Raw genomic sequence first — 13,057 nt, 5'->3', positions numbered from 1 at the left:
ATCTCGTTCCCGCTCGTGCTCAAGCGGTATTTCTCGCTACGGATTTTGCTGCTTTCCGATTCTAAATTAAAGAATACAAAAGTCAATATTTTTAGTCAAAACTAAATTTAGTAAAAACGAAAAGGTAATCCGTGGTTGGGTAATGGGTCTCTGAGCTCAAGGAGATGCAGCAAACACACAATTGGAAAGCAAAGGCCAAAACATGTTTTGGCCAAATGCCTAATTCAAAAACTATGTGCGGTAATAGTTCCACTATACTGTAATAAACTATAATAAACTAGTTAGATACTCGTACTATTGTTTTCATATTTCACACAGCCAGACTTTATTTTATAAAATACAAAAATATGTATAAAATACAAACAAGTTTCGAACTTTGACTCATCATGTATATTCTTTTTCATACAACTGGAAGGAGAAGCGTGACCGTGAAATCGTTGAACTGCAGCGGTAAATGCTTAATATAGTGGAGATTAAAGCTGGTTGTTTGCTTCGGATTAAGGTCATGTTTGTTTCAATACTAAATTATATAAGTTAGATTTTGGTATAAGAGCAGGAGACTAAAATATTACTTTGTAATCACAAATAAGTTGAAATAAGCTACTTAATGCTAACTTATTTTAGCTTATTTGTGGTTCTAAAGTGATATTTTACTCTATTATTTTTTCCACCATAATCCAACTTATATAATTTAGTAGAGAAACAAACATCCTAAAGCGGATTATTTAGACTACAACTATAATCTATAGAAATAAAAACAATGTATAAACAATAGAAGTCGGTAGGAATTAAGGGCCTGTTTGGATCCTTGTGGCAAACAATTGCTGGCTAAGTTTAGCACATTGGCCTCAAAACAAGCGGATTAGTAAATTGTTAAGAGTAGGACAGTAAAATATTACTTTGGAATCACAAATAAGTTGAAATAAGCTACTTAATGCTAACTTATTTTAGCTTATTTGTGGTTGTAAAGTGATATTTTACTTGTTATCTTTACACCATAATTCAACTTATATAATTTAGGAGAGAAACAAACACACCCTAAAACGAGTTGTTTAGACTACAACTATAATCTATAGAAATAAAAATACGGTAGAAACAATAGAAGCCGATAAGAATTAAGGGCATGTTTGGATCCTTGTGGCAAACAATTTGCCGGCTAAGTTTAGCACATTGGCCTCGAAATAGGCTGATTAATAAATTTACTAATTGTTAGCTGGAGGGCTGGCAAACTATTTATTCATTAACCACTTGATCTTGCTATTTGGTGTTAATAGATCGTATAAAGATAAAAAAACATCTATTAGCTAGAACTCCAAACATACTCTCGTTAACTATTGCTAGCTAATTATTTGTAGGCTAATTATTAGCCACCTAGGACCCAAACGAACATGACCTAAAGCCAAGCGAAACATGCGTCAAACGATCGCCACCGTACAAATCCAAATCGGATGGCCTGGGACACCCCAGCATCCCGAACCCAATCGCCTTATCCACTAGCACATCATCCCAGCAAGCACACCACCGTGTTTCGTGTTCGCTCCACACGCGCCACCACCAGAGACCTCCCGCTGGTTACACCAATGGAGGCCGTCCTACGGCATCCATCGCTCTCGCGCACCAGGCCTCCGAACCTGAACCCTCCCACAACGCCATCTCCATCTCTTCATGCACCATCTCTTCTCCGCCTCCGCGCGCGCCGGCTCATCGCCGCCGCGGTGTTCCAGGACCAGAAGCCGAAGGAGCCAGCAAGCAAGGGAGGTGATGACGAGGAGGAGGCGTACGGCGAGGTGGACCGCATCGTCTCCAGCCGCACAGTCAGCAGCCCGGTGTTCGCGGAGGACGGCTCGGCCACCGCCGCCGTCGCCACGGAGTTCCTGGTGGAGTGGAAGGACGGGCACGAGCCGTCGTGGGTGCCCGCGGAGGCCATAGCCGCGGACGTGGTGGCCGAGTACGAGACGCCGTGGTGGACGGCGGCCAAGAAGGCGGACTCGGAGGCGCTGGCGGCGCTGCTCGCGGACGAGACGTTGCGGCGGGACCCCGACGCGGAGGACGCGCAGGGGCGCACCGCGGCGCACTTCGCCGCGGGGCTGGGGTCCGAGGAGTGCCTGCGCGCGCTCGGCGCGGCTGGAGCGGACGTGGGCCGTCGGGAGCGCGCGGGGGGCGGGCTCACGCCGCTACACATGGCGGTCGGGTACGGCCGCGCGGGCGCCGTGCGCGCGCTGCTGGAGCTGGGCGCCGACCCGGAGGCCCCCGACGGGCAGGGCCGCACGCCGCTGGAGCTGGTCCAGGAGGTGCTCGCCAGGGCGCCCAAGGGCAACCCGGCGACGTTCCAGCTTCGGCAGGGGCTGGAGGCGGCGCAGAAGGAGCTGGAGAAGGCCGTGTACGAGTGGGCCGAGGTGGAGAAGGTGATCGACGGCCGCGGCGAAGGCAAGTGGCGGGAGTACCTGGTGGAGTGGCGCGACGGCGGCGAGAGGGAGTGGGTGAAGGCGGCGTGGGTGGCGGAGGACCTGGTGAGCGACTTCGAGGCCGGGCTGGAGTACGCCGTGGCCGAGGCCGTGCTCGACAAGAGGCAGGCGGCGACAGCGACGGCGGAAGAGGAGGACAGCTGGGAGTACCTTGTCAAATGGGTCGACATTGAGGAGGCCACGTGGGAGCCCGCCGAGAACGTGGACACCGAGCTCGTGCAGAAGTTCGAGCAGCAGCAGTCGGGGTCTGCAGGCGGTGATTGATGGCGGCAGCACTGCACCACCGTCGCCGCAGGTGATAGAGATTACTTGATGAAGGTGATTGCGTTTTATTCGTCGGGTATTCAAAGCACTGCCCGGGTTGTATTTTAGGATGAAACTTTTGTGAGTATCATATTTTCACCGGAATTGCAGTTTCAACCTTCCCGCTTGGAAACTCTCTCTTTTTTAATCCCGAATAATAGTCCAGAGGCACTTATGAGAATTTTACATCCATCTGCTAGTTTGGAAATCACCTTTAATTTCAAAGGAGATTTGAGTTTCCAAACTAGACATAACTCTATAAGGTATGATGGTTCTTTTAAAATAATCGTCGACTTCTAGTAATGGTTCAACACCATAGTTAGATTCCGTCGGTTCAACACCATTTTTTTTCTCAATCACCTTTAATTTCGTATAGAAGTTGACGAAGTTGTTGACAAAGTAGTCGACTACTTTGGCAACAACTTCGTCAACTTCTAACCATCATGTTTGTCTTCACATCGACGCCATCAACAATACTGCCTAGTCGTGTCACTCGGCTTGATTGGCTAGCCCGCCTACATTAGAAATAACTTCACTGACGCCTCCCCAATCTAGTACAAAGGTTTAAGCTAAGTTCAATTGACATGCCTCACCATCACCTCTAGCAAGGGACTCATTGTTAGTTTTGGCACTGCCAAACACTCCAACTCATCTTCACCATCCTCTTAAGAGATTATCACCAATTTCGGCACCATCAACTATTTGACATTGTCAACCACTACATCTCATCATCACATTCAACTTTAGGGTTGTTAGGAACAAGGATGGCTAGAGAGAACGAGGTTGAATATCCTATGCGAAATTTCTTCAAAGACAGACACTAGGAAAGCAAATTAGTAAAACGTGTCCTAATAGTCACTACAAGTCTAGCCTATAACAATTAAAATAAGCCTTTCTATGCAATTCAAGTAGCGAAAATTACATATACTACTACATCATACAAGCTAATCAAGGCTACCTACTTGGCTAAATGAGCTACACCAGAAACAACTACTTGGCATGTTTTACTCAACTAGTCGAGCTACTCTCACAAGAATGACAAGTAAGAACACAAGTGTAGTGAAGATAAATAGTTTAGGGCAAGAGACACCATATTTATGACTACGAATAGGCGCCCTAGACCATGGACTATGGTCTGATGGTGATCGTTGTCCGAGGTGGGCAGCATACTAGTTTGGTGGCTTGTATTGTTCTCTTGTCACTCTCTAAAAGGCATCAGGTCCATTATACTTGGTCTGTAAGTTGAGAAAAAAGTAGTGTCCGATGGGACGTGTGCACTGTTCACCCAAGGGGTCCTATTGTTAGTTAACCATTATGACTAGGAATAGAGGCACTAGACCATGGATTATGGTCCGATGGTGATTGTTTTACTAGTCCAACGAGAGTTTGGTTCTCTCAGGTATGTTATGTGTGGGTCGTCAGACCAAGAGGTTTTGGTCCAACGATCCTCAGACTCAGAGGTATTAGATTATACGAACATACAATCATTAGGTGAAAGGAAAATGGCCTTAACCATTGTCTCTAATTCATTTTGGTGCTTGATGACCATCACAACCTTATGGACTAACTTGTTTGCCTAGTCTTTGATTCACAGGTGCATAAGTCCACTCAACTCAGTTCTAAGTCAGAAACAGCTCAAAATCAACCATAGAGGGGTAAAACTTGGAAAATATAAAGAACACTTAGTTTCACACTTTGGATAAGTTGCATATACCCCTAGGAACCTACTTAACACATCTAAGGGGGTTGGAAAGCTCAGGTTTGCAAAGTCAACAGTTTGGAGCTAATTTGAGCAAAAACAAGTTTACTAAGTTGGAGAAAGCAAAAGTTCAAAAAACCATGACTTAGACTAGTTGGATTGTCAGTATATATGTTTGTATAAGTCATAGGAACATCCTTGAAGACAACCAACAAGGTTTGAAGAAGATTTGAAGCAAAGAAGAAAAAATAGGCTCCTCGACATAGGCACTGGGGGCTCACCAGACGGTCTACGCACAGAGCACCCAACTCATGACGTCTTCAGCCTGGCGCACCGAACTGTCCGATGGCACACCAGACCGTACGATAGGACTTATAGTCAACCGACCAACTTTAGGTTCTTTCGACCTAGCGCACCGGACCGTCTGACAGCTGCTCCAACGGTCGCCTGCAAAGTCAGAACGACTCCCTATGCTGGCACAATTCACTATCTGGTGGTGCACCGGGCAGGTACTGCCCACGGTCCGATGCACCATCCGACTGTGCAGTAAATGCCACTTTTCTGCAACATCTATTTAGATAGTTGGGGGCTATAAATGCCCCAACCAGCACATTAAAGACACAAGAGCTACACCAAAGTGATATACATCAAGTGCAATAACTCATACACCTTAAAAGCCTCACAAGCGTGGATTTGATCGATTTGAGTGATTAGAGACTTAGTGCTTGCTCTCGAGTGTTGCAATCTCTTGTGCTCTTGATTGTTTCATTCTTGCTCTCACCCCCATTCTCATTGATTGTAAAGCAAGGCAAGAGATTCTGAATACTTTGTGTGGAGGTCCTTGCGGGACTTAGTGTCCTTGAGATAGTGAAGAAAGCTCAATCGATCTCCGTGATTGTTTGAGAGAGGGAAAGGGTTGAAAGAGATCAGTCCTTTGTGGAGTCCTCAACGGGGCGTACACTCTTTGGGGTGGAACCTCGAGAAACAAATCGTCGTGCATTTGCATTTATCACTCTCTGTGATTTGCTTCTTCCTCTCTCCCCTCTCTCTAGTTCTCTTACTTACAATAATTTTGAGTTTGCTCCCAAAGTTATCCGCATTGATTGAGCAAATTGTGGTAATGAGAATTATCTTCCGTACTCTGATTTCATTATTTCTCGTTCTAACGCTAACCTTGGGTGAAGATTGTGTTCAAAGTTTATAATTTTTAGGTTTTGCATATTCACCCCCTAGGCGACTTTCATTAGGCAACAATGATAACATTTAAATGACTAGTACATGTGGCTACATCGAAGGGAATCAGACCCATGGGTTATGGTTCAACTTTAGGGTGTCGGACTGTCTGATGTCCTATAGCTCAGAGTGGCTTGGTTCCAACGACTAGTTGAGCTTTGAGACCATAAATAGATGTTGTGCAGTCTTGGGGGAGACATACTAGCTTCCAACTGAGCTTACATCCTAGTAAGCCTAAGAAAACATCTCCCACTCACACCTAGTGATAATAATACATTCTCGGTTAAATTGGGGACTGATCCCAGTGATTTGCATCGAGAGCTTGCATCTAGTGGCGTTAGTGATCTTGTTGAGCTATGGATTCTTATTACTATTGTGGGTCATCACCACCTAGATAGTTTTGGTAAGTGGAGTATCATTGAGTTACATTGGTGATTTTTATTGGCTCCAATCATCAGATTGTAATGGGCTCTTGTGGTCATCCCCATGGGTGACCCATGAAGACCAACTCTAGTGGAATAATGGTTTGTTAGAGTTCTATCCTATAGTGATTATCACAACACGTTATGTGGATCTTGGCTTATTACACTAATAAGCACATGAATCATCTAAGGTCAGACTTTCCATAATGAGGGCATAGATTGCCATCAAGTATTTAAACCTTAGGGATAAATATCATGTTTGCTGCTTGCCCCATGTAGTTTGCACTTCAAGACAACCCTCGTGGTGCTAGAGTAGAGGTACTAGAGAAATTTGGTGAGCTCCTACATAGCACACTACCATTAGCAACCAAGGTCCAAGAGCTTAGCCTCCAGTGACATCCCAGTAGGGGCACCAGAGAAACTCAGTGAGGGTAAAAACCCTGCACTAAACATTTCGCTCAAACATGTTTTCAAATGGACTAAGGTTGTGGTATGAGTGCCTTCGAGCTTTCCTTATTGATAAGGGCTTCAAGATAGGGACAGTCAGCACCACATGTCATCATCCAAAAAAGTTCATATCCTCGATACTAGCGATATGCCTTACGAAGATCCCATTAGGAGATGGAAACTCAAAGAGGGTTGATTGATGGTACCATGTATCTCAAGGGCCTTGTATCATGAGGCCATGCTTGGCTCTAGCAAAGTCTTGGGCCCTCCATGCGAGGGGACCTGATCTTGTGGCCCTCCCATCCTTCGATGTCCTTCATGTAGGGGGATTAGATCCTAGGGTCCTCCTAGACTATAGGGCTCTTTAGGTCGGGAAGCAAGCTCACTACCAACCGAGGTCTGAGGTCCTTGAAGGGACCATGACACCTAAAAGATGAGGTGACTTAGGCAATCTATTTCACAAACTAAGGTATCTAAATTCTTCCTAGTCAAAACCTATACAACAAACAAACTATTCATGTGTAGCTATGATTTTGATTATGTATTGCTATCTCCATCTCAAAGAGATATGCAACCTAGGTTACAAACATATAGACTAGCCTATCAACTAAGATAGAAAGCTAATATGCACAATCAAGAGGGAGATCAATGAGGGGGAGGATAAGGAGACTCCTCCTAGATTTTGGCTTCATCACTGCCACTGCTATCAATCACGAAAGGATTTCGACGGCGCACCATCTTGAGATAAAGCAAAACAAATGGTCAAGGATTAAGATGCAATATATCAACAAGGAATGGTACAACAAATGAAAAAAGAAAAGGTGGAAGGTTCGTGTGCAATTCAACCGTTCATGAGTGGTTGAACTGTACATGAACATCTCACACAATCCTTCTCGACAGATGCCTACAATCTAGACTAAATCTCTCTAAGTGAGTGTACCAAGCATGCATACAATCCTTCTCCTCAAGGGGATTTATAATGCAATGGCAAAAAATATAGATCGGGGCAAAGGAATGAACCACAAGAGAGTTATCTTGATGTCAAGATTTAGCTAATGAAACTTCAAATTGATTGAAGGAGAGCGTGGAGAAACTCGAAATGTTCAAATCCTCCAAGTTTCTACAGTTTCAAACAAGTATTTTGGTCGGATTTGAAGTGGAGAAGAGAGAGGGAGAGAGAGAAAGGGAAGCGTCGGTGGCTAGGATACCTAGAGAGGTTGAAATGAAGTTGGGGAAGAAAAGGGGAAAGCTCAAATGAATAACACATGCCGGCTCTGCAGGAAACCAGTTGAACTGGGGTTCATGGCCGATTGAATAGACCCTGGTCAGAAAAGCCTGACACCCAAGCAGACGAATGAGCAATCTAACAGGTCAGAGCAAGGTGTGTTAGAGCATAACAGAGTTGACCCTAGACCGACCTCGGTTGAACCGGCCCCTAGGGGCGGTTCAACCGGTTTTCACCAGAGAGCTCCAAAACAAGAAAGCAGGTTGAAGTTCATGTTTAACTGGTAACCAGTGAACACTAGAAGATTGGGACTTGTAACTTGGCTATACTTATGCCATTCCCAATGAAAGATAGAGAATAATATATAAGAAAAATATGGTTTAGATAGTTTTATAATCCAATCAAACACACAAATTTTCTCAAACAATTTTGTGTGCAAGCCTTCAAGAAACGTTACGAGAATCCAAAATAATTAGTTCATTCCTAAGAAAGCAAAACCTAGACTCATCGAGAGGTTTAGTGAAGATATTGGCTAGTTGATTTTCGATACTCACATGATAACTTTCGATATCTCCTTTGACTTCATGGTCTCTCAAGAAATGATGTCTAATATCTATGTGTTTAGTTCTAGAGTGTTGCGCGGGATTGTTTGCAAGTTTTATAACACTCCCATTGTCACAAAGCAGCGAAATTTTTCTAAGCTCACAACCAAAGTCCCTCAGAGTTTGCTTCATCCATAGTAACAGGGTACAACAAGCACCAGCTGCTATGTACTCAGCTTTGGCAATGAAAGAGCACCATAATTTTGTTTCTTAGAGCTCCATGACACTAAGGGCCACCTAAGAGGATGAATCCTAACCAACTCCCCGAATTCGGCGGGAGATCAGGTCGGTTACCCGGTGCACATGTTTGGTACCAGAAGGAAGAAGATAGATCTACGCCACTGGACCCACATGTAAGGGAGCGACGAAACCACACGCGAGGGCCTGAAGAGAAGTGACCCTGATGGCACGCGCGCGGGAGCGCAGTAGCAAACGGGGCCCACTATGCAATGACCCAGTGAGGCGCAAGCGCGAGCGTGTGAGACTGCCCCATTGGGGCCACCTGTCGGTGCAATAAGGCGCGAGCATTGTGGGATACAGCCCAGTTAAAGGTCTCTTTTTTCTTTTTTGTTTTATTTTTCTATTTCTATTTCCTTTATTCAAATTCAAACAATTCAGGTTTTTTTGCACTTTCAAATCAATCTATTTGCACAATCAAAAAGTCAAGCATGATGCATAGTTTAGTTATTTATTTATTTATTGCCTTGTTTTATTTATTAAACAAATGCTTTCCAATGTGGAATTCATATATACACAAAAGATACTATCTGAAAAGAACACTTTCTAATATAACTTCTTAAATATTTTAATGAATATTCTTAAATATTAATTCTACCTAAATAATTTTATTTTTAATAGGATTCCTTGTTTATACTCCACTAAGAGAAGGTTTTCTAACCATATAATCCACTAGAAATAGTTCACAAATTTAAACCATTGAGGATCCTTCTATTTTATCTTATGTTTTTCTCAATTTCTAGTTTCGAAGTTTAACTCCTACTTTTGAGTTACCAAAATTTGGATATTACTATTTATTTACTTTCGAAAAATAGATTTTTATAAAGAAAGGAATCTATTATTAAACGTAATTTTAACTTGGACCTTTTTGAGAACTTTTATAAATCCCAAAAATGTGATTTTGGATGTTACAGTAACCAAGAGTAGGTGGCCTAAGTATGCCCATGCCCCGATTACCTACTACACTCCCATAATATGTTGTACAATAGGGAAACTACAAGAGTGGTTGCTTTTCTCCAATTACACCAAGCTACCCTAACGGACGCTGACTAGCGGGCCCAGAATAGCCAGGGTGTTGGCCCACCATGGTTGGGTTCTAGACGCCACCTTCGGTTCTTCGCTCTTTTGTAGTCTTCGCTTAGGGAAGGACCCTTGTATCCTTCGCAGCTCCTTGACCACAATGAGTCGGCCCCTCATGATTCAAAGGCCCCACCATTGTTAATGCCGAGGGGAAGAGGCCTTCGACCGCTGTGGTCGTTGCAAGGGCGCTATCTCCGACGCTCACCTTCACCTGTCAGGCACTTAGGCAGTTGATTAGTGGACAAATGAGGGTGGTCGAGGGGTAGGTTTGTCCTCGCTCCAACATGCACTGACATGTGGTATTGTAAGCCATGTGCAACTCTAGTGGACACATTGGTGAAGGCCTTTGGTGATGATCTCTGGGTTACTGACCCTACTGCCTACTAGAGCCTTGTCGGTGCCCTTCAGTATCCTAGCTTCACCAAGCCTGGCATTGCCTATGTGCTCCAGTAGGTACGACTCCACTTGCATGATTTGTGGGAGTTGCACTTGACAATTATCAAGTTTATCCCTCGATACCTCCATGGTACACTCGACTACGGGCTTCTTCTTCGACAGTACTCCACCCATGAGCTACTCATCTACATCAATGTTGATTGGGCAGGAGCCCAAACACCCGCCAATCCACCTAAGGCCTTGTTCGTTTACATCGGATTACATCCGGAATCGTTCCGGCTAATCAAAGTTTATATAAATTAGAGAAGTAATTCGGCTTGGAATCGTTCCGAGCCACCAATCCGACACAAACGACAAGGCCTTAGGCCTTGTTCGTTTACATCGGATTGCACCCGGAATCGTTCCGGCTAATCAAAATTTATATAAATTAGAGAAGCAATCCGACTCGGAATCGTTCCGACCCACCAATCCGACACAAACGAACAAGCCCTAAGGATATGCCATAGTACACCTGAGGCTACGTCATGTTCCTTGGGAACAACCTCATCTCTTGGTCCTCCAAGTGTGAGCCCATGGTCTCCTGCTCCAGCATAGAGGCTGAGTATAATGTCGTCACCAATAGTGGCGATCTAGCCTCGCTAGCTCCTCCATGAACTCTATAGCCCGCTCACTAGGATCACACGTCCAGCACTAGCACACAAAGCATGTTGAGATCGATATTCACTTTGTCCATGAGTGTGTTGCAATCGACGACCTTTATGTCCTCCACGTCTCGACCAGATCATAGTTTGCTAATATCTTCACCAAGGATCTTCCATCCTTAGTGTTCTTGAAGTTTCGGATCAGTCTTAACATCAATCGTAGCTAGAGTCTCAACTACAGGGGATGTTATACAATAATATATGTGTTATGATTGTGTTTAGTATGTGTAGTTGTGTGTATCATGAGTCTAGCCTAACCTAGCCCATGTATAGCTTATTAGACATATTAAGATTAGGGAAACCATTGGCCTAAATATTGTAATCCCTACATCAATCAATAGCCATAATTATTTCCTCCGACTCTTCTAACATCCTTGCTCTTGGCCTAGCAAAAATCAGAGCAAGACCTAGCTAATAAAGCGACTCCGAAGGAAAAAGAGGTGCCTACTGCCTAGAAGAAGGCAAAGAGAGCAAGAGGACTCCTGTGCAAGATCTCATTGAGCTATATGACGACGACCTCTCCTACCCACACCACCAGCTGTCAAGCGAAGTGGCATATAACTCATGTGACACCTTCTCAAACCTCTTCTTGGTCACAACTCTTAAAAGGAACATGAGTGCATGACTTCTTAGGATCAATAGTTGTGGTCTTGATCTTTCTCCAAGCAAAACCAAAGGCACTAATGGCTTGTTTGGGAGCAAGGGGATATTGAATAGAAAGATATTTTAGCCCTCTCAATTCCCTCAAGTCCCCTTCTCCCAAACACGCCCTAAAAGTGCTCTCCTTACCCTCCTTCAAGAATGTCGACAAAGGTCAAATAGATGCAAGGACGCCACCCTTAAGTGCAAGTGTGACACAAACTAACAAATTGATATATCCAAAACAAAAGTACTAGCGTAAATGATACCGAATAAGAATCTAATTGTAAAATATTTTGTAACAAACATATTTGAAGACACAAATGTTTATAATATTTTGTATTCAAAAGATAACATGCTTGGAACTGAAATATTTATCAAGTATTTCGACATTAAGGGCTTGTTTAGTTAGGAGGATTAAAGTGGATTGGAGGATATTAGGAGAAAATAAACTAATTTTTCTTTAATCCACTTCTAACCAAACAAGCCCCTAAGAGGCTAACAATTGTATTCCAAGTAGGGATGAAATCAGATACTAATTCGAATATCAATTTTTTGGTATTTTTTTCTTTAATTATGAATAAATAGGATATATAATCTGCTATACAAAATCATATTTTTGTTTTTAGCATTGAGCTAAGATTCATAAGGGATAAACATCAAATTTATCATATATATATTCTCAAATAGTAGATATAAAATTCGGATACAATTCGAATACAGATTTTTTTATTGTAGAGAGCAAATATGTACAAAACAATTTATGTAATTTTTTATTTTTATTTGTAATAATGTGTTTGATAACATAAAAAAGATTACCATTAAATGTCATACATATCTATTTTAAAGTATTAAATTTGTCCGCTCACTTTTATCCTAATTCCAAGTGATGTTGTAGGCTAAAACTTGTCTACCACTATTGGTAATGGTATTTCAACTTTCTTTTGGAAAGATAAGTGGATTTATGGGTATTCTATTATGGATATAGCTCCCCTTATTGCTGCTGCAGTTCCGAAGAAAACTAAAGATGTAAGGACTGTGCAGCAGGCCCTTACATCTCACTTCTGGGTTCATGATATCCAGAGGAATCTCTCTCTGGTTGAGATTGAGCAATATTTACAATTATGGGAGGTAATTGATTCTTTTCAGCTTTAAAATTCAAATGATCAACATGTGTGGAATTTTAGCAGCAATGGACTGTATACCTCCAAATCTGCCTATAGAGCTTTTTTCATTGGAGCGGAATCCTTTGAGCCCTGGAAAAGAATTTGGAAGAGCTGGGCAGCCCCTAAGTGTAAGGTCTTTGTTTGGCTGGCCATAAACAATAAATGTTGAACAGCGGACAGACTCAAAAAAAGAGGGCTTGATCATCCTGGAAATTGTGTTTTATGTGACCAAGAGGACGAAACTGTGCAACATATTTTATCTAATTGTGTCTTCACAAGACAGTTTTGGCATAGTATCTTAACTCCAATTGGTCTCTCTTCTGTGGGTCCTAAAAGAAGAGATTCAGACTTTGCTGAATGGTGGAGAAAGGCTTCATCAAGGATTCCTAAGAGCAAAAGAAAGAGATTTAATAGTATGGTAATCCTTGGGGCTTGGAGTATT

The 13,057-nt window shown here is 43.1% G+C and overlaps 1 protein-coding gene across 1 annotated transcript; it reads left to right on the top strand.

Moving 5' to 3' along the window:
* Positions 1 to 1,263: 1,263 nt before the first annotated feature.
* LOC100382705 (Probable signal recognition particle 43 kDa protein, chloroplastic-like) lies at positions 1,264 to 2,955 on the top strand. The gene has a single exon (NM_001175428.2). It carries the CDS (start codon positions 1,449 to 1,451, stop codon positions 2,727 to 2,729), a length of 1,281 nt encoding a protein of 426 aa, NP_001168899.2. The 5' UTR covers positions 1,264 to 1,448; the 3' UTR covers positions 2,730 to 2,955.
* Positions 2,956 to 13,057: the final 10,102 nt, after the last annotated feature.

Source organism: Zea mays, chromosome 1, assembly GCF_902167145.1.
Source record: "Zea mays cultivar B73 chromosome 1, Zm-B73-REFERENCE-NAM-5.0, whole genome shotgun sequence".
NCBI lineage: Eukaryota > Viridiplantae > Streptophyta > Magnoliopsida > Poales > Poaceae > Zea > Zea mays.
Note: the sequence above shows the minus strand (reverse complement) of the source record. Positions and strands in the feature narration are given on the sequence as shown.

What these genes read in the sequence shown, in the direction of transcription:
- LOC100382705 (NM_001175428.2), top strand. Translation starts at nt 1,449, where the DNA reads ATGGCCTGGGACACCCCAGCATCCCGAACCCAATCGCCTTATCCACTA.